We start from the raw sequence: 26,332 nt of genomic DNA, 5'->3' as shown, positions 1-26,332 counted from the left end.
CAATTCCTATTCAACATCAGATTATTATATTAATTATTATAATTATTATGTGATTGTGTTCATTCTTAACACATAAGGGTGTGTACACTTTTGCACCCACAACTTCTCAAACTTTTTGATTGAGTTGCACAAGTATGAGACCAATTTTCGATTGTTTATTTTAGCGCAGAGGCGGTCCTGACTAAATGTGCGCCCAGGGTGGAAAACGTTTTCCCTATAGCAAAAACCAGAAGTGGCTAATTCTGTCCAACTTCCAATATTTTGATATTACTCTCCCTCCTAATTTGCCACAAGCAGATAAATACCTCTAAATCTTCATTTTTAACCTAAACATGGTGCTGATTTCAAATCCAAATGGATGAAACGCTGTCATCTTTTTATTATGACTGTACATTCTCGACTATAATTCATGCTTTTTTTTTAAATTCATATTTTTGCTGGGCCTGCAATATGTTTTTTTGCCCTCTGACCACTCACAGCGTATGTTCTTATTTTTAGGCAATAATTATCTGAAAAATCTGCCGTATTCTCCCTTTTTTATTTGTTGTTTAACGAATATTTGTTCTTTGTTTTTGAGCAAACAAAAATGTCCTCCTATAAATGCAACTTATACTCCAGTGGGACTTATGCATATTTTTTTCTTCTTTATTGTGTATTATTTGGCTGGTGTCACTCATATTTAGGTGCGGCTAAAAAAACAACAATACAGTCAAATTGACGTGAACATTTGCCTTTGGAGCAGAAGCATTTGTTGTCGGAGTTAATTTGAGTGCCTGGCTCGAGGGCATCTCGAGACATGACCTCTCCTTGCCCTCTCCTTTTACTAACACACACACACACACACTTAAACATACACTCCTTAGGCGCCCTAGCCCCAACACATGGCATAAAAAGAATGTTGGTGTGTGTGCTTTATTATCTGGTGTTGCATCTCCCGATTCAAGCCTTACGGCGCTCAGACCCAGAAGCCGTTCCACCTGCTTCCTCTTCGCTAATCGTTAACCTGAGCAGCGCCGTGCGGCGGCGGTGAATGAGCTCCATAGTAGAACCCCCACCACCACCACCATCATCGCTTCCTCTTCCTCAGGTCACCCCGCTCCTTCCCTCGGGGCGCTACCCGATACCCGGCTTGATTTTATCCACCTTACCTGCACGGTGCTTCAATGTGCGTTTTTCTCGATGTCCCCAAGTCAAACAGTAGCTTCCTGCCCGCAGGGCCCGTTTGCTGTTTAATAGATTGGCTCCAACACTGGGCACCTGTGTTTCCAAAGCCCCTCAGCCCCCCACACCACACGCAACCTTTTCTTTCTGAAACTCCTTCTGTTTGCTCCTCTTGACTGGAACGATTGTTCCAAAGGTGGAGGAGATGAGAGAGCTTGTTGAAATTGGAGGATAGGGATGTCGTTACAGGTGTTTTTCTTTGTGTGATCTTCAGGTGCTCTTGGGTCGGATTTACACTGCAGGTCAAAATCCCCAATTGTGACTTTAAAGTCCCCCTGTCACCTCAGGGGGGTATTTTACTGACAATCCATAGTCCTTTTCATTGAAAAATCAAACCAAAATGTCATGTGAATAATATGCTAAATAACATATACATGCTATACTCAATAGGTTTCTCTTAGGACAGGGGTGTCAGACTCGGGTTGGTTCGCGGGCCGCTTTAACGTCAACTTGATTTCACGTGGGCCGGACCATTTTAGATATCATATTTAGATTTATTTTTTTATTAATGGATTAAAAGAACTGGATTAAAATCCCTGAATATTCCGTTTTTTATATATATAAAACAATGTTTATTTTAGCTTTTTTAATATATATTTTTAGATTTTACAAAAGGATTTTTGAACTAAAAACACAGAAAATATTGACTAAAAAATTACAATTATTGATTTAAAAGGGGGAAAATCAGGAAATTTAATATACATCTATACTTTTCATTTTAATTTGATCCTAAAACAGAAAGTCGACACTTATGATTTACTTTCTCGGGCCGCACAAAATGATGCGGCGGGCCAGATTTGGCCCCCGGGCCGCCACTTTGACACGTGTTTTTAGGAGATTAGACATGATTAAATACACAATTCAACCAAAGCTCATGGTTGGAGATCCTCTCATCAATTGGCTAATTTCATCGATCATTGCCTTTTTTTCTACAACTTTTCAGCTAATTGGCGCGGAAATATCTGCCAGTCCTCCCATTTAAATTGCACTTGACTTCTATCACTGTCATTAGCAGTGAAAAATTAGATCACTTATTGTCACCTGTCCCAGTTGATTTAATGTCTGTAACTATCGATGGCAATGAAAGAATTAAGGGATGCAAACGAGAAAATAATCTTAAATTATATTGCAAAAAATACATGTACAGTACTATACTATAACAAATTCAGGGTGTCCCCTGCCTATACAGTTGGCTAGGATAGGCTTCAGCACCCCCCAGAACCAGTGCATGGATAATGAATGAAAGAAGTACTATAATATATATTTCTATTTACACTTGTGAAACAAAGAAAATGTCCAGCAACAATACAAAGGTAAAAAAATCACAACTAGGAGAGCTCAAATTGATCATATTGCATTATTTCTTATGTAAATGTATGGGAAAATAATCCCCAGGTATAATGCAAAAAATACATAAACGGTACGGTTGATACTATTTATAGTCACACTTGTACAACAAACTTTGCATAACTGACAAAAAAGTCCAGCAAAGATATAAGAGTCAAAAAAATTGCAAATAGGAGAGCCCAAATTGATAACATTGCATTATTTCCTACCCACATTATCGCAAAAAAATACACGATGACCTATGATTTGTACTATTTATTTATATTCACACTAGTGAAACTAACTTTGCAGAACAAAGAGAGCATAAAAGTCAAGGAAATTACTACCAAGTGAGCTCAATTGATCACATTGGTCTAGTTTTTATATAAGTGTGTATATTGATAAGAATTTCCCCCAAAAATGTTTTCGCCAATAACCCTCTTATACGATGGCTTTAATCTTGGATAGCTTTGTTCAAATTGGGGCAAATGCATTTTATACACTTTTTTCCTAATTAATACAAAAATATGCCATCAGGACATCCCTAAACCGGACCCCCACCAATCCACAACCTCCCTCCCCCAGTGATCTGACTGATTGCATCCCACTCAGTCATTTTGCTGCTTTTTTTGCCAGCTGGTTATGTCTTTTGAGTTCTCAGCCCATAATAGCGATGGAGCTAAGACTTCTGTTCTCTGCTCGTGTCTCCCGGTCCCATGCCCAACCCCCTGGCCTGTCCCGCCATCTTTGTCTGCCCTCAGCTGTTCCAGCCCGGTGCCTATATTGTACCGCCGGGCTCATTACCGCCAACGTTGTGGCCCTAAGCCTCCTCTCTAATAAGCCCGCAGAGGGAGGAAGGCTTGCTTGCACTGTAACTTTTGTCTTTTGGAAATCCGACTCTTGGAAGTTTTTCAGCCACGTGGAAATGACATTACCGAGTTTGGTCGTAGTTTTGAGCGAACAAAGTAGGAAGATGGATGAACAGAGAGGGTGAGCAGGAGGAAAATGAGAGTGAAATCAGGGTAAAAATGAAAAGAGTTTGGTAAATTTATTCAGGCACCGTATTTTTCGGACTATAAGTTTAAAGCTTTTTTTCCATAGTTTGGCCAGGGCTGTGACTAATACTCAAGTGCGACTTATATGTTTTTCTTTTTTTTTTGACCACTGAAAGCCTGTTATGTTGAATCTTTTATTTTATTTTTTTAGGCAGGAGTTATCTAAAAATTTTGTTACATTAACAGGGGCCTATTTAGCTTGTTGGTATCCATTTAACTATTTTTACTTTAAAGTATGTTAGTTAAAATATTGCCCTCCCTAAAATGCGACTTATACTGCAGTGCGACCATATAAATATGTATATATATATGTATGTATATTTATATCTATATGTATGTATGTATGTATATTTATATATATTTATATGTATATGTATGTATGTGTGTGTGTGTGTGTGTATATATATATATATATATATATATATATATATATATATATATATACCTTTATTCCTCTTCATTGTGCATAATTTGGTTATTGCGACTTACAGTCTGAAAAATATGTTAATTAAATTCATTCATGTCAAATATATGATTGTTAAAAAAAATAGCCTGTACCAACATTTAACTATTATTTCCATGGTTTGAAAAGTTTTGGGTCTGCTGGAAAGGGTTTTTCACATAAGTAATAAAGCCAACCAAATTACTTTTTAAATCAAAACAACTATAAATAGTAAGTTTTTTTTAACTTAAATGAGTTAGCATGGAGTTAAACATTTCATGTTGCACTGAATAACATATCTACCAATCAAAACTACAAAATTAGGTTTCAAGGATAACTTAAAAGTTCATTTAATGTACCATTTTTTGTGTCGAAAATTGCTTTAAAATTCTATTACAGGTTTTAGGATCATAAACATTACAGATAATTTAAAATCTTCAAATTCCACAATTCCCCCCCTTTTTTACTATAAGCTGCCATTTTGAAACCCTGGCAAATTTAAATCCTTAGAAAATGGTCACGTGTACTAAAAATGAGATACAGATACATATTTAGCGTTGACGTTTTTCCCATCTCAACATATTTGAGTAAAAAAAATATCTAATGTAAACTAAATAAAGAGTAAACTACACGTATAAGGCCAAAAATGAAAAAAATGGACTAACAAGACAAAATGTCTACCTTTCACAAGGCCATATTCATATCTCACCCATCAACTGGCGCCAGGTGGTCCGGCACTGCTGAACGGTGGCTGGTTAGCTAGCGTGTCACGGTAATGAGCCCGCAAAAAAAAGAAAAAAATGAGAGGGACGCAGAGCCTGGACATAAAAGCAGTCGATGCAGAAAATAAGAAGACACCATTAGACAGATGTGAACGTGCAGGGTCGCTGCGTTTGTCCTTCAGAATTGCTCAAAAAATGGCTGTTATGAGGCTATGATCACCAAAGTAATGATAATAATAATAATAATAATCAGAGCGGTCTCCCTGAAGGAGAACAACCCCAGGAAATTCAGTCTAAAGAAAATACTTAATGAAAAATGGTGGATTTCCTGCTTACTTTGTGTTGATTCTTTGGATTTTGATCTTGACAGAAAGGAATTATTTGTATTTTATGAAAGTTCATTTTGGAGGCTTGCATTTTTAAGGAAATTAGATACATGTACATACATATCGTACTTACATTTATATGAATCTCGGTAGTTTTGACTAAGCTTCATTCTACATTAAAAGCATTTGACGAAAAAAACTTGAGTCATTAAATCCATTAATTGAAAGTATATGAGTAATTTTTACATGAAATACACATCAGGGGTGTCTAAATTACAGCCTGCGATCCTTTACAAAGTTGTAATTGGCCCAAAATATGAAAATATCATTAGATTCTTAAACTTTGACAGTAGATGGATTCAGTCACTTAAATAGTGACTCTCAATCATTTCCAATCGTTTTAGGAAACTAGTACTTAAATGGAATATATATATATATATATATATATATATATATATATATATATATTTATTTATTTATTTATTTATTTATTTATTTATTTAAAATGAACCAATGTGATTAATTTATGTTTAAAAAAAGTTGAAAATTTTGATTTTCTTCATTTTTTTGCGGTCGATGGACATTTTCTCTTTGTTCTGCTAAGTTTCAGAATGCAAAAATAATCTTATAAGTTACAATATCTGTACCTATTTTTATGATGGTATCTCATTAACCACCATAGACACCAAGTCTTTTTCAACTAGGACTAGTAACCAATGAAATATTACTTAAAAATATGCATTTTTATATTACATCTAATCATATAAAAGGGTGATTTCAATAAATTACAACAAAAACAATCACAAATCCCTTTTTTGGGGGGGTTTTCGGTTGTGCAGCACCAAAATAAAATTGCAAATAAATTGAATAAACAATGTATTTTAGTTAAATAAACGTACTATACAGCATAAAAAGCTGGTCACCCAATGTGATCAATTTTGTTGTATTTTTTTCCCTTTCTCTTTATTTTTGCATTTTTTTTAAATAATAGTACCTATATAAATAATGAATAATTTAGTTAATTGCATTTTAACTCACTAACTCCCGAAGAATGTGACAATGTTTCACTGAGCATGTTAACACTTAAAAATGTCAACCAGTATACATTATAAGAAACTTTTTTACTCAATTTTATTACTCTAAAAATTGCTCAATTACTCATTTTACCGCTACTACACCTATTACGATAACATATTTTTGTATAAAAATATCACAAATCATACAAATACCAAAATCTAACATTATAGAAAGTCTTTTGCATTGAACACTCAATAAAGCTCATCTTCCTCATGCTTTAATTAAAAATAATTCTTTAGAAACTCCCTATTTACAGTCCATCTGCAATAATATTAATAACAGTATACAGCATATGAATAAAAAATAGCCACAATTCTTAACCGCTTGAGAACAAACAAATCATGTGTGTCTTTTGTCATCAAATCAACATTTAGCCATCATTTACTGTACATTATGTACATCACCTTGACAAATAAAGGGGCAATTTCCCCCTATCTCATTTGCAAGGATTCAGATCAGAATGAAAAGAGCCCCAATTTAAAGGGCTGTTGTAAACCAACAAGATAAAATGACATAAATCAAGCATAGTTCATTAGAAAGATGTTGCATATCCTTCGCCAGGTGTGCGAGAAAACAAGTCTTTGGCCTAAAACTGCAAAAAGTACTGAAAATGATGCACCGCGTGACCCGTAAGGCTGCAGATGTGTAAACGTGCTCGAGTCAGAGTTACCCTGCGTCGCTCGGATCGGGAATGACCACTAAATAATAGACGACTACAAAATAGGTTGCTGGTTCAACTGCAGAGCCGTCGGGAATTCAGTTCGGGTTCTTTTCCCTTCCGGCTCGGGAAGTCCGTCAGAGATCAGAGGTGGTCGTAGGCAGCCGTCGAGGGCGGGGCGCTGCGGGAGGCGGTGCTGTAATAATACGGGGAACCTGCGGGGGCGCACACATGCAAGGGTGAGTTACGATTGATTTTTGTTTGCCAGCAAATGGAGAAATCTGTACTCTTTATATAGGACTCTGATATGATTTCCTTGTACATAAGTCAGAGGACTTCCTCCAATGAGTCATTGAAGCGGTAACAAGTTGTATTTTATCAATAATGACTGCTATGAAAACGACATAGTCCGTAACTGCTTTGAACTACCTGCATTGTTCCTGCGCATGGAGCATGCAGCGCCAACAAATGATCTCACGTGGCAAAAAAAAAGTTTAGATGTCACCCTAATCCGCTATTGTACGTAATGATTCACACATACCATTTTTTTGGCTTACTATACTGATTTCAAAGTGTATGTCAATGCTGATCTTATATGACATTTTATGATTAAATATTTTTCCAAAAATCTACCCCTAGTTTGCTAATGATAAGTTAATTTTAATTAAAAATTCACAGATCTCACGTGCCAAAAAAGTGTACATATCAACATAATGTGCTATTGTATTTAGTGAGTCACAGATTTTTTGGTCTCCTGATACCGATTTCAACGTGTGTTGTATGCTGTTGTTGTTTTTTTTTTTTTTTTACCTTCCCATTTCACATGGATCGGATGTCCACTAATACTAAACATATTTAACTTCATACGTCTCATGCGCCCAAAAAATGTTTAGATATCAACCCCATTGTGTATGTAGTGATGCGCCAATATGATTGACTGATTTCAACATGTGTGTAGTATCGTAACCGGACGTTTCGTCGAAAGACGTTTGGTCCCCGGACGTTTGGTCGAACGGACGTTTGGTCGCCGGGTTCGCTCGCTGTCAAATTATGACAGAGTTTACTGTTGATATTTTGATATTAGATATTTAGATATTAAACTCACTCTCTCTCTCTCTCATGATTATAATTTTGAAAGCTGGTTTCATCAGTAACAAACCGGCGACCAAACGTCCGGTCGACGAAACGTCCGGGGACCAAACGTCTTTCGACGAAACGTCCGAGTACCGTGTATACTTAACTGATACCATGTTTTTTTAGGAAAAAAATTGAAAAAAAAAAAACTAAATTACCGCATACTCCCTTGGATGTAAAGTAATTACTATCATGGCTTTGCTTTAAATCATTTGCTGTCATTGACATTAATAGACATCCAAGCCATTTGAAGAGGGAGGGTTGGCTGGCTAATTAAACATGCTTGTTTGAGCATTTAATTCAGTCAGTCTTTTGCCTACTTTGAGAAAGAATAATTCTTGCTATACTTTAAGAACCACTGATTTAGCCGAAGCAGACAGGTATTATGTAAGAGAGAATCTTGAAGCATGGATAGTAGTTGTTGTGAGACAGCCAATGAGAGCCCGGTAGAGGATAGCAAGGTTCTAAAGTGAGAATCAATGCATCCGTGACAATATTTTTAAAATAAAATAACGGATAAGGAAATGCCTTTACTTTTTGGGGGATTTTGTAACTTGGATTTTTTTTCGTATCTAGAGTCACTCATTTGGATATAAAAAATTTCGTAACCTGCAAATTTCGTACCTAGAGGCATTCATAAGTAGAGGTATGACTGTATATATTTGAAGCGTCTTGACACCTAGAAAGTGTCACTCACCCAGTATGCTGGAATTGGTGAACCTCCAGGCATCGCTGTAGGAGGCGTACGGCGAGTGGCTGTACGACTGTGCTGGGTACTCGGCACCTTGTTTGAGAGAAAAAAAATGAAAACGTTCCACAATTACTATTTCTTCTTTTTTTTAAGATCATCTGTATCTGTGCGGCGTGTCCGCGCCGTTTCGCTCATCATTCACCAGCAGTTTAGCTGAGCCGGTAAACCATTAATCTATAGTTCAGGCAGAGGCCCAAATCCCTGGAAGCCAGTGGTGCGTGCCCGTTGCCCTCCAGCCTCCCTCTCCTTGCACTTCCTGCTTCAGCCTCCCTCCTTCCTCTTCTTCGCTCCCTCTTTTTTTTTTAACATTCCGATATCTAATTGGTAATTACGTCGGTGGAATGAATCCTTATGAATCCCCACCTCCAGTCCAAACCTTGCTCCCCATTCACCCCCCCACTATACAAGGTAATTGTGTATCAACGCTCCCCTCACTGCGAGCCCACCAGAAAAATAATAAATCAGAGCCTCTCATTTCGCGCTTCGAAGGGCAGACTTCAAATAATAATAATAAAAAAAAGGACACACATGCACCCACACCCGCATCGTGGCATCCTGACACACACACACTTTCACAAAGACCACCCCCTGGGCCCCCTGGTTCCCATGGCGATGTGTGGTCAGAGGTGTTTAGCTGGATGGGGGTAGTGGGCAGCAGGGTGGAACCCCCAAGCCTGCTTCTTGTACCCCCTGGGCTCTTGTATACACACACACACACACACACACACACACACACACACACACACACACACACACACACACACACACACACGCACTGTTCAAGTCAACTCATTATCTACAGTCAAGCCTCCGTTACACCCCCCGACTGATGTTTTCCTTTCACGTCCATTTTTGTGCAGCGCAACAAATGCAAGTCGTACCCGCGACCACGCCGGCGATGGCTGATGAGGAGTATCCTGACTGGGCTGACGTCGGGATGTGAGGCGGGTAACCCGGCAGAGTGGAGCTCACCATGTCTCGCCCTAAAAAAAACACCACCGCAAAATAACAGGTTGAGTTATTATTATTATTTTTTGGAGTATATCACTTACTCAACATAGAATAAGGTACACAAGTATATTCTACTGCGATTGGCTGGCCATCTATTCAGGGTGTCCCCCACCTCTGGCTCGAAGTCAGCTGGGATAGGCTCCAGCACCCCGCACGACCCTAGTGAGGATAAGGTGGTTCAAAAAAATGAGAAAGTATGTTCTAAATTGAATTGAATGAAAATACTGAATTTTGAGGAATTTACCACAGAGATGGTATAGTATTTTTTCAACTGTCCAAATGCAACGTGTTAGTGAGGTTTGTAACTCTCATTTCCAACCATTTTCTGACCAACCAACCAAAAGTGCAGAATATTGCATTCTGTGGATACTGAATATGCCGTATTTTCCCAACTTCCAAACTCTGTATTTGTTTGAGCTATAGTTATAAAACAAAAAGTTGCATTAACAGGAGCCTATTTTGTTTGATGTTGCCTATTCTACTATAACTTTAATGTATAATGTTTGTTCTTTGTTTTTGATCAATTAAAAAACTGTGCAATTTATAGTCCATTAGGACTATAAATATACATATATATGTATATATGTGTGTATATATATATATGTATATATGTATATATATGTATATATGTATATATATATATGTATATATGTACGTATATATATGCATATGTATGTATATATGTATATATAGATATACCTATATATATATATATATATATTTCTCTTTTTCTTAAGCAACTTGTTGTGAGTAATAATTCTTAATACTATCAAGTTAACAGTCTTAGCTTTGTATTAACTTCAATTACCAATTTTGCAGGCTATACTATTATACAATATTCAGAATTGTAATCATAGTAATAATACAACCATTTTTGAACCAAGTTAAATGAGTTCACTTGAGTTTAAGATGATAACTTATCTTGATATCAAAGCTTGAAATTTTGAGTGTTTGCACCAAACAAAGGTACAGACTTCTTTTTCAGTCTACCTTTTTCTTTTCTTTACCACTCACCAGTTGAACATGTTGTTTATTTCAAAATGCACGCATTCCAATCTAAAGTCATATCTAAAATAATACATTACCTCTATTAGTTTAAATAGTTTCCAACCTTAAATCAACTCATAGTAAAGCAATGTCAGACTCTCGCCACCCTTCACACAGCTGGAAAAACATCGACAATTACGGTTGTCGATGGCAACGAATGAGTTTGAAGTCAGTTAAAAACAACAATCTCTTTTTTCTTCCAAGAAATAACTTCAAAATATACTTGTACATGCTCAAAACCAAATGATGAGGTGAAGGGATATTCGGATGACACCCTGATGGGGGACGTGAACTTTACCTGAGATGATTGACTGGCTGCTGAACTGGCTATACACAGGTGCATGATGGGAGAATGAGTTGAAGGAGTTATGGAAATGGTTGCCAGCTCCGCCGCCACAGCCGCTATTGTTGGGATGCGGTTTCTGGAGTTCCACAAAAGCCAAGTTGGATGCCATGTTTGGGGAGGCGGGGCTAGTGCTGGTGACCTCTGGGGACATTTCCTGCTTCAGGCAGAGCGGCAGGGACTGGAGGGCTTCTGGGTCAAGGGGATGGAGGCGAGGTGGGAGAATGGAGTAAATGAAAAACAAACAAACAAGGAAAACCAAAAGGAGGATAAATGGAGATATGGCACGTGGGGGGGGAGGCGTCAGCTCACCGGGCACCACGGCATAGCTCTGATGTGGCGTCAGGTTGCGTCCGACGGCCAGGTTCGATGACGACAGACCGCCCTTGGCCTCGTCATGGCTACCGCCAATGAGCGACAGCGGGTACAAAGCCTAAGGGCCGAAGATGAAACATTAGTGGACACGCCCATTTCTTGGGATTCGTGACCACCCCACGTCCTCACCTGCTCTATCTTGCTGCTGGAGGATGAGCTCCCGAAGGAGTCGGCGGGGTAGTGGGGCCGCTCGAAGCCACAGTCCACGTGCTGTGAGAAGTGGTCCACCCGCATGGTTTTCCTGGGAATAGCGCCTCCGCCGCTGCCCTGAGAGTCCACGCTGTGCCGGCAGCTGTCCTGGTCGCCTGGAGACCAAAACAACGAGAAGATGATGGCGGGATGCTAGCATACCTGACTATTGTTTAGCCCAATGTTTACCAACCACTGTGTAATGGTCAGCAAGAAGTCATACAATGTAATATTCAGAGAGAAAAATGAATATGAATATAATGAGATTAAAATTGAACTATTACAAGGTTAAAACCAAAACATGATGAAAGGTAAATTATAGATTATACCATTACAAGACTCAAATTGTGAAACAGTCATTTTCTTGCGTATTTTTCTCTAACATGAGCCGAAAGTTGTTTGGTTTCAACTTTTGGTGACGTAAAGTCTATGTGAGTACATTTTTTTTTGCGTAATATTAGAAATTTAAGTTATATATGGAGAAAAGTCATAAAATGATGCTTTTAAACACATGACATTACTTATTTTTTGCATCACTTGAACCAGAAGTTGTTTAGCGTCCGCAGATATCCACTTTTGGTGACATTAGGTCAGTGTGAAAAATTTGATTTTGGAATCATTTTGGAGGTTTATGTGATTCCTGCTGATACAATTTTGATGAGAATGACTATTGTTAATATAGGCGACATAGTTATGAGTTAAAAGATTTTCACATGGTGGTGTCCTTGAGATTTTTTCAATGCAAAAAGTGTGCCGCAGCTCATAAAGGTTGGAAAACACCGGTTTAGCCTATAAACGAATACACCCTTAGTCTACTGATAACACAGCATCAGGACCAAAGTCTGCTTCGGTATCATGCTCAAGGATGCCTGGTCACAATTGAAACTACAAGAAGGATGTCAAACGTCAAACGTCAAACCCGTGGGTTGACAGCAGACCACGAGGGCAGGGATCTCGAAACAAACACAATGACATCATTTCACCAATCAGGTGTCTCGCAAGTGTAACCAATTGATTGCAGTCAAGTCCTGCTTGTTTCAGCAGGAACTTCATTGGTTAAGCTGTCTTTGCTGGATCGATTGGAACAAACGGCGGCCTTTGAGGAACGGTTTGGAGAGCCCTGCGCTGGCTCGTTCTATTTAACAAGCACTTTTTAGCTCATTCATACAAAAATATACAGAATCAAATGCTTTTATTTTGTCGACACGGGTGTCGAATTGTGTGATCGAATGCCTGCTCAGTCTCCTATCCGCAATAACATTCGTCCTTTCGCCCCATGCAGTTAAAACAGCGCCACCAACGAGTTGGCAAGGACCCTCAAAATACCCCCAAATCGTCAGCAAGTAACCCGGAATTGCCACAAAATCAACAGAAAGCTACCAATGAACAGGAAGCAGCTCGATAATTCCCCCAAACCAACAAGAAATGAGTCAACCTGCAAGCACTCTAAAAGTAAGTGACGTAAATTTAACTCATTGCCTTCCATTGACAACGATAGATGTGCCGCCCTAACAAATATAAAATGGATAGACGACAAAGTACAAAGTGGTGATAATCCTAGCCAGAATGTGATGATGTTTAAGCCTTTCTTACTGTCATCATGGCTCCTTTTGCCTTCGCTGCTGGGTTGGGGGATACCCAAGAGGCCGCTAATGGAGTAGGTGGAACCCAAAGAGTCGGAGTGCGGAGACTCGGGTGGGGTGACGGCTGAACTGGGGACTTACAGAAGGCAAACGTAGGCATATAAATCAAGAGGGGAGAAAATTGAAGGAAGAAATGGGTCTTATACTTACTCAAAGTTTGTCCAGGGCTTAGAATCTTTCCATCCAAGGGGAGATTGAATGGCTGCTGGACTTTGGTTCGAATGATCCTATAAAAAAAACAATGGTATCCAATTTAAGGCCTGCCATCCAATCCTGCCTCCCACGTAATTGTTTTTTAACCTCTGTCAAAAGAGTCCATAAAAAATTATTATCACTAAATACAGAAGGAAATCTGAAACTATAAATAAAAAAAACTATACTTTTTTTTTTTTACAAAAAAATGCTATTGACCTTGCTAATAATGTACACAGTCTGTAGGTTTTTTTTTCTTTGTGTGAGAGCAAAAAATTGTCATGTGAGGTGGGGATTTATATCACCAATATATTGACGATAGATTTGTCGATATTATAAAATCTGCCACGATTCAATTTGAGTCAGAGCCTTTGGTCAATTTAATACAATATTTGTAGACTAATAAAAAAGTCAAAACAATTTTGATATGTTTGACAAGCATTTTAGCATTTTACGGTTTAAACATTCTAATGAAAACCTTTCCTCTTAACGCAACGGCATACGTAAATTATAATGATACTAATCTGCTTCGATCGATTTTGATTAGTTTGATTGCGATAAATCAATTGTTACACCCCAAATACGGGCACAGTACGGTGGCAGTGAACTCAACTCACTTCATAGGAAGTTTCAACCCTTCTAAAAGCTAAGCTTGATAAGCTATTTAAAAGAAAAGGAACCAATTGCATACCTTTCAACCTCTGCCGATGACTGCCCTTATAAATGATTATTGATTCCCCTTACAAACCCCCCAAAAACCTTACAAACACCGTACGAGTCGTACGGTGTTTGTAAGGTTTTTTGGGGGTTTGTAAGGGGAATCAATAATCATTTATAAGGGCAGTTATCGGCAGAGGTTGACAGGTATGCAATTGTGATCATAAAACTGAGTGTACATTCTACCTTTAAAACAACCAAGTAGCTTTTTACTGTATACTTTCCTATTAGAAGGAGCAGGAAAAACCAAAATGAAATGCGAGATGAGTTTGCGTGTTGCCCACCGGTTGATGGAGCTGACGCTGGGCACGGTGTCGCCGTCGCACACTGCCTCGGCAAGGAGTCTGTCCCTGATCTCCCAGGCGAACATGGTGGGGTTCTGCCGCTTGTACTCTGCGATCTTGTCCACCACTTTCGGAGTGGCCACTTTTGGCTTGGAGCCTCCGATCACGCCGGGCTTGATGCTGCCCGTCTCATAATATCTGTCCGGGGTGAGGATTGTACATTTCGTTTAAAGTGCCACTATCGCCCCAGGGGGTACTTTAGTGAGTCACAACTCGTAGTCCCTTTCTTGGGAAAATAACATTTTTAAAAAGCGCAAAATCCCATTTCACAGCCAGTCAGTAACAGGAATTGATGTAGGGGAAGATATGCTTTTTCATTCGTTTAGTTTCATCGTTATGGCGCCCAGTGTTTTAGTTGTGTAGGAAATCGGTACATTACGAACACTAAAAGCCTCTTTTTTTCACCAAGTGGTGAGCTGAGTGAATTGATCACAGAAGAGGGCGTAAGTAGCCCATTCTGTTGTTTTGACCAACTGAGGTGTTGCTAGTTTACAATGACATTGAAACCAAAACAACAAGGCATTAGCCGGCGTTGTTAGCCAAAAGTGCACTAGTAAAAAAAATCCAATTTTTAAGATGCTAAGTTTTTCAATCGCTACGGTTGCTTTTAGAGTCTAGAGACGTTGATCAAAGTTATTTACCACTGAGTAGATCCAATCCCCCGAGATGCTTCCATGTCAGGCTTTGCTCTTTCTGAGGTAAAATCTCATATTTTTTGGGACTTACTTTCTCCAATGACTCATTTTCAACTTCGTATTCCAACTCATCGCACAACATCAATGAGTCCAAACTACTTTTTTTTTTCCATCGAGTCATATGCATTCAACATCATCGGTTTCAACTATGCAGAGGCAAACCGTTACATATAAATTATTTTTATTGCACAATTTGAATAGTTTTGTATCTGTGGGAATCTTGTTTCTTTTTTTAATACTCTTGGACAGAATTCTAGGGTTGGGGTCATTTCATTCGTGCTTAAAAACTTTTCTTATGGGACTTTAAAGCTATATGCCCACCCTCTAGTAATTTGTGAGACGCTGCAGTTTTGCATACTGGTACTGTAAATGTCACTAGAACAAGCGTTCATAAGGTACTGGTATTGACTGACCGTCCCAGTATCTTGCTGACGCAGCCGTGGCTGACGCGAAGTTGGCGGGAGATGTCACATGGCCGGACCCCTTGGTGGGCCATGTCCACGATGCGTTGCCGGATCACCTCCGGAAGTGGACGGCCATTAACAAACATTCCGCCTAGTTGGTTAAGACCCCCATGACCTGGGGTAAAGGGGGGATGAACACTTATAAATATTGGGGAACCAAACATAACAATTGTTGTCTCTTTAATTAAAAAAAGAAAAAACAACAATCTTGTGAAATGTATTAACATATTTACTGCCATGCTTCTTGAATAACCAAAAAGAATGTTTCACGTGGGCCGGACCATTTTAGATATAATATTTAGATTTTTTTTAATATGAATGGATTAAAAGAACTGGATTAAAAGCCTTGAATATTCAGTTTTTATAGATATAAAACAATGTTTATTTGAGCTTTCTTTAAATATATTTTTAGATTTTACAAAATGATTCTTGAACTAAAAACACAGAAGAAATGATTAAAAAAATACAATTATTGATTTAAAAAGGGGAAAATCAGGAAATTTAATATACATCTATACTCTTCTTTTTAATTTGATCCTAAAACAGAAAGTAGGATTTACTTTACCGGGCCACACAAAATGATGCGGCGGGCCAGATTTGGCCCCCGGGCCGCCACTTAGACACGTGTCATAGAGACTTTGCCCTGAAGATGTCTAAACGTGTCGGTCCAAAGCCTCTATAACTTTGGTTCGTACTGGGAGTTGTTGCAAGGAACAGACTGTGCGGAGACAGCTGTTCGAGCTCTCCCCATACTGCAGTCTGGTAACAAACATATCGTTCCTTCAAATTTGTCTCACTCTTTCTCTGCCTGCTCCTGAAGATATGGGTCAGCCAGAACAGACCCAACATACTTAAACAACATTTTAATACAGTAGCTAACACATTAATTTAAATTATGGGAAAAAAATTCTGAGACAAAAGTGTGAAAACAAACTATTCTAGCATGTGAAATATTTGTCAGTTTCATTCAGTGTAGGCTGTATTTATCAACATTTCAAAAAAAGTAATTGTGGAGTATATCTATACATTCTAATTTATATTGAACTACAAAGTAAATTAATTTCCGGACCATATATTAAGATTATTATTATTTTTTTAATCTCTGTGCTAACTTTTAAGAGTAATAATTAATGATTGTGTTACATTTTGCATAGTTTTACATTTTCTTTTTAGCAAAAAGGCTACTTTGATTAAATTGTGCTTGCAAAATGGCAGATTGGTTAATTGTTAGTGTGCGTGCAAATTCAATTACTATATCATATTATATTTTGTCGCATTTAAATATGTGGAGTTAGTGAGCAATGGTAAAGAATTGTTGTGCTCCATTTGTTATGGGTCAGGTTGGACACGCACTTGTATAACTGCTGTCAAGGAATTAATTTTTTAATGGCAATTAACCAACAGTCCAAAGTCCGCCTCCCGTTTGTCAATTTTCTTTGTTTTTATGTTTTAAATGCAAAGATCATTACACATTATTCTCAAAATAAGCTATCAATAGCATGTGTGTTCAAATTTGTCAGTCACAGCATCTTAAGTGTATCGTTTAAAGGTTAAGTTATGATATCAATCTATTTGAGTGAAACCCTTTGAGTTATCTCATATTATTCGATAACTTTACAATCATTCATTCATTTTATAAACCGCTTTCATAAGGGTCAAAAGGGGCAATTTAGAATGTTCCACTAGTTTCCCCTGCATGTTTTTGGGATGTTGGAGGAGACTGGAGTACCTGTAGAAAACCCACACAAGCCCGGGGGGAATCTTACCCTCAACCTCAGAATTGTGAGGCCGACTCGCTAAGCACTCGGCCGCTGGGATACGTTAAATAACTTTAATTTAGTGAATAGTAAGTCATATTGATGTCACATGAATATTACTGAAATTACTATTTCTTTTAATCAAGCTTTGGTTGTGACTTTGCTAGCTTTATGATGGTAATAAATTTTGCCATTGGATCAAATTTAGATTGAGAGATGAACATTTTTTTAATGAAGTTTTCCTATTGCGAGCTATTTGACAGGAGGAGGATTCAAAGGGAAGAAAATGGAAAAAAAAAACATGAATTAATTTTAATTGATTGCAATTCGGAGGCGGCCCGGTGGATGAGTAGTTAGCGCATGGGACTCATTGTTCTGGAGTCCTGGGTTTGATGCCAGGTTGATCTTTCTGCGTGGAGTTTGCATGCACTTTCTGAGCTTGCGTGGGTTTTATTCGGGTACTCCGGTTTCCTCCCACATTCCAAAAACATGCATGCGAGGCTGGTTGAACGCTCTAAAATTCCCCTTGCTATGAGTGTGAACATAAATGGTTTTCCGTCTCCTCTTGCCCTGTGATTGGCCTCCCAATTCATGGTGTCCCCTGCCTGGAGCCTGAAGTCAGATGGGCTAGGGTCCAGCACCCCCCACGATCCTTGTAAGGATAAGCGGTTCAGAAAACGAATGAATGAATCGCAATTTGTTTTAGTTGGTTTGTTTGAACGCTTTCAGATAGTTGTCGGTTTTTCTTTTAATTATAGTTTCATACGTGCCACGGAACAGGGGAGGGGCCCGCAAATAATTATCCACCCCCTCGGACGGTCCACTAGAGGGGCCCGATGATAACCATTGCAACCGGGCCCTGTTCACATTTGTTCCGCCACTGGCTTTTAATTTAACCCATTGAGTCACGTCTCTTTCTCTCAGCCTTTTGCCAGCTTTCATTTCCACATCAAACACACTTCTGGGTGGGGTAGGGGTCTCTTTTACGGAGTGAGGAGTGTGGTGGTGGGTGGGGGGGGGAGACTGAGGGCTTCAGGGGGGGGTCTCTCTATTAACGCTGGCAGCCGAGTGTGGAGAAAAAATCTCCCCGCCAAGCTTCATCAACCTGCAGGATATTAAAGTCGGGCGACCCCCCCCTAACCGCCCCTCCCGTTTGGGGGAGGGGGGTGAGGGGTAGGAGGGTGAAGAGGCACAATATGGCGCATGTGCACAGAAATAAAGTGCGTGCCTAAACAAAGCATGCATTCATTATCAAATTGGAATGGAAAGATACCGCATGGTCGATAAAAGGATGACAATGATCGAAACACTAACTAAGTACTAATTGTTTACATTCCAACAATAATACAAGTAATAATCAATAATTATGTGCCTTTACTAAGGGTTTATATAGATTATAAATGTCAGTAAACATGTGGACATTACTTTTTTGGGAGGAATTAAAATAAATATCCGCAGTCTTAATTCTTAATAATTGAGTAGGAAAAATATATAGTAACTCTTCATCAGTTATCATAATTATGTAATGTTTAATGTCAATACTACTCTGAATTAACAGAATTTTGATTTAAGGTTGCCTATTACAATAATAAAAGATTGAATAAAATGATCTGGCTAATTGTTACTCATAAAAAAGACATGGGAAACATGGATGAATGAAAAAGGCAAACACATTCACACATATGATAAGAAATGAAACAAAAAGTAATCACTTACTCTTCCTTGATAATTTTTACTGACAAAAAAATAAAACAGAGACAGAGAAACAGGGAAAAAAGATTTAAAAATAGCCACCAATTCAGGGGGTCTCCCTCCCATGACCCGAGTCAGTTGGGATATGCTCCAGCACCCTAGTGAGGATAAGCGGTATGGAAAAGGAATGAAAGAATGAATAAAAATGTACTCCTACCTGACCATGGTTAATGAATAAATGCAAAAAAAATGAATGGGTAAAATATACAAAATAAAATATTTTTGTCTTATTTAGTGTGAATATGAGTAAGAAATATGTGTACTGCGGAATAAATAATCAGCGATCTTACATGTGACAATTGTTAACCATACAGTTGAAGATTTTAAAGACAATACTTAATATATATACATTTGTGAGCTTTATGCTAACAATTCTGCTGTCTTGTTTACTGGATTCCTTTTTTTTTGTCCTTTCTTTGGACTGACAAACTGCCAAACCAATTTAAGTTATCTGTCGGTCAAGCCATCTCATAATTTAGAAAAAATAAATCACATGTGCTCTTAAATAAAAATCATCGAATGTAAAGGAATAAGGAAAATTCAGGTTTGTAAAAACATATGTTTTCAAAGCAAGACAATATAAGGATAAACACATGCTGGAGACACTTTTTCCCCTCCTCAATAATGATTCAATTAAAATGTAAAGTTACAAAAGTACCTAAATGTGCATTTTAAAAACAAACTTTTGTTGAAGATGAAATGTAATTAAACTGTATTTTCAAGTTAAATACAACTGATCTTTTAGCTTACTTTGCGTTGGAGCGGAGATACTTGAGGTCACTTGTTCTAAAATGGACACTCAAAGGCCACAAGATGAGATTTGAGCCCAAAAAAAGGACATAATATGTAAGCCAATAAAACATAACACGCTGTTTGAACATTAACATGAACTTGAAGATACGGGAGAGAACAAAAAATAAATAAATAAGAAAAAACATGAATGTTTTACTGAATTTAGGAAATAGTATTAAAGTTGTTACAAGAGTGACAAAAGATTGCTGGTGTGTTTGCCAATAATTGCATGGAATTGAAATGAATTATATTATTAATTATAAATTATTTTTACAAAGGCAAATTTAAAAATCTATAAATTGGCAAAAAATAGTTAACTCTTTAAAGCCCAAACCACTGAATAATTGACCAAAAAATTACACGCTTTTCATAGTCTGTCGGAATGAAAAGACTTTAGAAATATGTCCTAAATTTGTAGCAAATTCATTTGATAATTAGTTTTTAAGAAAATTTTAAAGAAAATATCACATTGCTCAAAATTCATGGATCAAAAATGCTATGTTAAGGTTATGTTATGTTAAAATCTACTTTAATTGTCCAGTATATTTAAAAAAAAAAAGTACTGGGCCAAACTGAAAAGTTAAATACAACTGAACTGTATGGGTTCAGGTTTCAAATTTGATCGCCTGAGTTAAAGCGTTAACTTTGATCAGCAGTAATGTTCTTCAATTCATCTTGTGATTAGTATAATTGGATATAATTGAGTTAGTATTCGGAGGACTCTCGTCTAGCGTTACACTTTGTGAGGGAAGGCTGTTGTAGCCTATTTACCTCTTGCAGTGCCAGTGGACATATCCCTGAGATGTTTCTCCCTGCTGGTCCACCAACCAAACGCCAGCAAGCTCTCGTCCTCCACCCTGCCTGTCGTTTCTTTTCTTTTTCTTCTTCTATTTCCCGCACGTCCAAACTGCCTGGACGGGCATGAGGTTGGCCCGTCCCGCCCAATTCTGCAGAAATACGATAACGTTAACCTATTTAATCATAGATTTTTTTAAAAATTATTATATTATAAAAAATATATTCCCAAAAAAAAGTGGACGGACTTTATTTTCTTTCAAAAATGTCGAATCAACGAAACTGGACTTTTCTGGTTTGCCATCAGTTGGAGCCAATGACTTTGTTTGTTTGAGCTTGTTTGCTGATTGAACCGTTGAAATTATGGATCATGTGACCAAAACTTTTTTTTAAATAATCCAACACAGTGCACTTGTTGTACAGTTCAGTTCAGTTGTATTTAACTTTGCATCAGCTGTTTTTCAATAATAAGCAGAACAAATTGACAGGTGTTCCCCGTAAAATGTATCTTATGTAATGCTAAAGGCCATTTCAGGAAAATGACATTAAAAAGGGAAATTAATATTGGATAAATTTAAGTTAGATAAAAAAAAATAACCTCCAGTAAAGGCTTCTGCTCTACAGTTGTGTTTTTTAGTGTACGTAGCTTTTTTTAAATAAGAGCGGTATTGAATAATTTTACAATTGTAAATGTCGCTGTCGGCAAAGTAAAATGGCTGAAAAAAATGGGAGCACAATGAAAGAAATGAGCATTTTCTAATGTCAATTAGAGAAACGCCAAAATCATTTTTTTTTGCAGTCGTCTCACAGCAATATTTTTACTTGTCATTTTAATGCGTTCACATTATTCATGATGCAGGTTCTTATTTTATGAATATGAGTTACTAATCATAAGTCTCGGGTCAGTCACAAATATTCCATTAGTGTCACTGAATATTTGTGGCTAAATAGAAATTTAGCAACAATTTCATCGATTTAATTAGAGGGGAAAGAATGTAACTTCCATCATAATGAGAAAAAAGAGAAATCTTTTTACAAGATCAAAAAGATATTTAACATGAAAAGACCATCTCCCAATACATCTTCAGTCACTTTAATCATATAGAAACTGCCAAAATTATTTATATTTTATGCAGATGAATACATTAGTATTGTTGTATGTTGATTAAATGATTAACAAAATAGTTCATCACATTAATATTATTTTTTTAACGATTAAAAATTATTTACTCTTTATGTATTATTGCGTAGTTTGAATCGTCATGTGCAAAAAAATAGCTTTTGTTTTCAACTTAAAAACTTCTGCAAGACGTTATTTTAGTCATTTTATTTTTTTATTCATGCATTTACTCACATGCATAAATGTATAAGGAATTCCATTTATTGAGTGCAATGGTTTCTAGGTGTATTACACATGAATATACACGTTCTGAATCTCGAATTTGAAAAAAAAAATCGTCAAACATGAAGATGCATTTACATTTCATGTCAAATCTCAATAAGATTTCACCTAATAAATTAGATGTGAATGACAAACAGGGAAAAAAAGCTTTTAAAAACGTCCCTGTGCAATTCAAAAGTTTTATTGAAGTTGCTTCAAGGCCAATTCAACTATTTAAATGTTCTTGAGCAATTTAATTGGCAAATTGTTAATTTGCGCATCCTTTTAAATCAAATCGCCATTACTTTATTATTATTTTTAAACAGAATTACACAAGGAAGCAGCTATTTCTATGTAATCTTGCCCTTTTTTTAAAAGATGCATGCCAGGTATGTGTTTAGAAATAAACAATGCAGCTTCCAAATTTAAAAAACAAACTTTATAGGCGCAAATAACAAAGGCAATTCTTACCTTTTAACGAGCGCGAGTGGAAAAAAAGTGGATTTCCACGGATCTTGCGTGCTATTATCCAAATACCGCGATGGCCACAGTGTGTGTTTGCACGCCGCTCGCGCACAGACACGCATTTTATCGACGCGGGAGCGCGCGCCGGTGGTCCCTCTGCGGCCATTGGACGAGTGCTGGAAGAGGGAGGAGCCACACAGGCACGCGCGCGCGCATCCGTCCCCAACTGCGCTTTCACACGCAATTTAGTGCGTGATTTGCGTCGATTTGTCACCATTTCCACGCTGACAGGTTGAGCACACCGAAGCCCAGCGAATACATATTTAGGATTTATTATTTGGATTATTATTTTCTTTAAGGAAATTGACAAGAAAGGAAAAAAAAATCTGAAATAAAAGTGAGGTTTTACTGCTTTTGAACTTGTTTTCAGAGGCTTTAGGGAAATTCTTCATGGTTTAAGATGTTCATTTGCTAAAATATCAATTGATCTTTTATGATAAATATTACACACTTGTTGTGGGTACTGGAAAATATTTAAAAAATCACAATTTAAAGAAATATTGAATAATGTGAGTTCATGTTTTGGATGATGTGGCTTCTTATGGCGTGTTTTATAGATGTTTTTCATGAGGTTTTGTAATTTAAAAAAATGTTTTATCCTTTTTTATGAACTATAACTTTTTATAGTTTACTACATTCCATCAGTTTATGACTATTGTGTATTTTTGTAGGGGTTTTGTAATTCTATTTCTTAATTGAATTGAATTGAATGCTTTTATTTTCATTATACAAGTATGATTATATGATCATATGATTGTAACTTAAAGTTTTGACATCTCCATTTTATTATTATTGAATGCGTTTGTGTGTTTAGTAAGTGTAATTATAAATAGCTCTTAATGTGTGTCTTTCTAGGTTTTAATGTTTGCCTTATTTTTTTTAAAGAGGGGCCAGTGATAAGATTTTTTTTTCAGTTGTCATATTATATTACACATGTTAACACATCCATTCATTTTAAAACATGATGTTTATTAGTTCATTTGAATTGGGGAAAAAAATCAAGAAAGTAGTTTAAAAGCTGTTTCATGGAGGCAATGGGGTTATTTTTTTTTGCATTAGATCTTAGACATTTTTCTACTTGTTTTATGACTTAATCGTGTTTTTCTAAAGCACGGCTGTGTTTTTTCCGCGGAGAATTTGGGAGAAAAAAAAGAAAAGAAAAGTTAGTAAGTCTGCAGGCAGGCAGGCCTCACGTCAGGTGTCAGCAGGGTGCCAACACTTGCAAAGTTGTTCTCAGCACCCTGTTAAACAAACACAAGACCTCTAATGACACCAATACAACCCCCCTCGTGGCTGTTTAATATTCACACAGATGGATTTTTATTTGTCCCTTTTTTTTCACCTTCAATTGCAAGAACGGATGCTTCTCCGATGACTGATTGAAAGCTTTTCTTCCTCTTCGCAGCAATGCAAAACAATGGGCCGAGTGTTTTAACGATAAACGCAGAAGATGACGCCTGCGGGGACAAGTTGACAAGATGGAGGAGAGAGGTTAGTGGGAGTTTAACAAGGGATAAGAAAAACAACAACTACAGATTGCTATCACATGTCATGGTACTGATGTGGGGATTATGCTGGGTAATGATAGGGATCCTCTATTGCCTGAAAAAGGACACACTGATGCCATTATTGTGGGTGTGTGTACCTGAATGTGTGTGTGTGTGTGTGTGTGTGTGTGTGTGTGTGTGTGTGTGTGTGTAAAGTGGTTGGGGTTAATCATATTTAAACAAAAAAAAGTCAAAGATAGATATGTATTTTGACATACTGCACTAAATCAACTCTAAAGCAATTCTGGGGATTTTTTAAATTGGCTCTGACAGTGACAATTGCATATTTCTGCAGTGTTTTGTAGATCTGCACAAATAATATATAATAATTGTGGTAAATAAATTATTAAATAATCCATATGCTAGATAATGTCATTAAAAAATGTGCATCATTCTGGGAGCTTTGAAAGTTATATTCTTCTCGTTTAATATATAAATACCCCTCACTTTAATGCACTTTATTCCTTGAAAGCACATTCCAAGCTGCCATTGCCGACTCTAGACGTCCAATACGTTTTGACTGAGTAGGCTGATAGCGAATAACAGCATTGAAACATGAGCATTTACATTCATTTTTTTCCCAGTTTAAACCACTTGGATGTTTATTGTTGTCAGCAGCAATCAGTTAAATGCATGGAAATTAAAAATAAACGTAATTTGCGGTGTTAGTGGAGGCCATAACACATACACACACACACACACACACACACACACACACATATATATATATATATAGTGTGTGAATGTAGATATACAAACAAATGTGTATCTATGTATTTGTATGTATATATGTTTCCGTATATATGTGATATTTTAAGTGATGCAAAAAGTCAGTTGCCGTATAAAGGGTTAAAGCTATCAAATAACTAAACATCTATTAATATTACGAGCATTGCTTGTTAATAATTACCTAAAATTGCCAGTGAATATGTAGGGAGAAAAAGGTTGTGGGAGGAGAGAGGTTGGGCATAAGCATAAGGGGAAAAAAAGCCCACAAAAAGGCAAAAAATGTGTTGTGACTTGCCGGGACAGGTGGCAGTGATGGGTGAAAGGTCACCACAACATTTCCCAATAGCCAATCTGTTTTCTAAACTCGGTTCTATGCTGACCAATCAGTTTCTTTCTTGGTTCCTTCAAAAAAAATGGAGAAACTTCTTGATAATAATTGACAAAAAGTGAGCGAGGCAAAAGCAAATCAAGCCCTGCAATGAAGCCATTTATGGTGGGTTGCGCGCCCGTGCTTCTTGACCCCCCCCACCCCCCACCCACCACCCCACCTTAAGATAAATGCTTCTCGGGGAAAAAAAAAAACACCTAATGACAATTTTATAAGTGGGCGCATGTGTGTTTGTGGTCAGTGAGTCGAGATGAGGCAGATAATGAGGTCATAATAGTCTCGCTATTGATGAGCCCATTAGACCCCCCATACCCCCCTGCACTCAATGCTGAAAAAAAAAAACACATTTTACATTGGATTGCAACTCTATATATCACATTTTCATACCCCAAAACAAAAACAAAATAAGAATACACATTGGGCGTGCAATTTTCATTCAATAAACTTATCAAAAAGTAGCAGAGTGCATTATAAATATGAGAAATCTTTTCTTTGTCATGAGGACATTTGTAAGTCAGCCCCGATTTAAAAGTGTGTCTACAGTGCATGTAGTTTGAAACGCACTGTATGATTAATATTTAGAAAGTCAACTTTTATACATGCTCACTGAACTTCGAATACTGTGTTTGTGGATGGTCCTTTTTTTCCTCTTTTTTTTTTGTCCAATCAAATCTTTAGATAATGTGTTTCTGCGTTACTTTAATGTGCCTTTAGAATCAAAAGTGCTGGTTTATGGGACGTCAAATACATTAGAAATGGAATAATCAAATTCACGCCAGCTATTGATAATGTCATCATTTTCCATGGTGTGATCAGTTATAGTTTTTTTTGTAGATTTGAAATGCTGACTTCCACTTAACATTATGATTGGTTGAATGCTTTTGAAGTCCAACATGTCAGTCATAAGAGGGTGTGCACAATTTTGCATCCTTAA

At 37.3% G+C, this 26,332-nt stretch overlaps 1 protein-coding gene and 1 long non-coding RNA gene across 6 annotated transcripts in view; one reads left to right on the top strand and one right to left on the bottom strand.

The window, feature by feature from the left end:
* Nucleotides 1–24,273, top strand: part of LOC144091245 (uncharacterized) — a 28,805-nt gene extending 4,532 nt beyond the window's left edge. The window contains exons 2-4 of the long non-coding RNA XR_013305654.1: nt 9,573–9,724; nt 12,960–13,129; nt 24,140–24,273. This is a non-coding gene — a long non-coding RNA (uncharacterized LOC144091245). The remainder of the gene's footprint in view (nt 1–9,572; nt 9,725–12,959; nt 13,130–24,139) is intronic.
* On the bottom strand, nt 6,371–22,755 carry pax8 (paired box 8). 5 transcript variants are annotated; one of them, XM_077623440.1, is made up of 12 exons: nt 22,681–22,755; nt 20,805–20,980; nt 15,682–15,847; nt 14,514–14,711; nt 13,471–13,547; nt 13,271–13,396; nt 11,618–11,793; nt 11,426–11,546; nt 11,069–11,305; nt 9,594–9,695; nt 8,659–8,745; nt 6,371–7,042 (listed from the first exon to the last, which is right to left on the bottom strand). In XM_077623440.1, exons 2-12 carry the CDS (start codon nt 20,824–20,826, stop codon nt 6,972–6,974), a joined length of 1,383 nt encoding a protein of 460 aa, XP_077479566.1. In that variant the 5' UTR covers nt 20,827–20,980; nt 22,681–22,755; the 3' UTR covers nt 6,371–6,971. The 5 variants fall into 5 exon arrangements, with proteins under 5 accessions (XP_077479566.1, XP_077479567.1, XP_077479564.1 ...); XM_077623441.1 differs by having other exon boundaries at nt 15,682–15,823; XM_077623438.1 differs by having other exon boundaries at nt 11,069–11,546.
* Nucleotides 24,274–26,332: the final 2,059 nt, after the last annotated feature.

The sequence above is a fragment of the Stigmatopora argus genome, chromosome 16, assembly GCF_051989625.1.
Source record: "Stigmatopora argus isolate UIUO_Sarg chromosome 16, RoL_Sarg_1.0, whole genome shotgun sequence".
NCBI classification, from domain to species: Eukaryota; Metazoa; Chordata; class Actinopteri; order Syngnathiformes; family Syngnathidae; genus Stigmatopora; species Stigmatopora argus.
This window is presented reverse-complemented; position numbering and strand designations above follow the sequence as displayed.

Bases quoted from the DNA above. Each gene is read 5' to 3' on its own strand.
- pax8 (XM_077623438.1), bottom strand. From the start codon at position 20,826: ATGTCCACTGGCACTGCAAGAG. The intron at 13,548-14,513 runs GTGGGCAACACG...TTTTTTTTATAG, and splicing joins AGCGTCAGCTCCATCAACCG to GATCATTCGAACCAAAGTCC. The intron at 11,794-13,270 runs GTAAGAAAGGCT...TTTGGTCTCCAG, and splicing joins CAAAAGGAGCCATGATGACA to GCGACCAGGACAGCTGCCGG.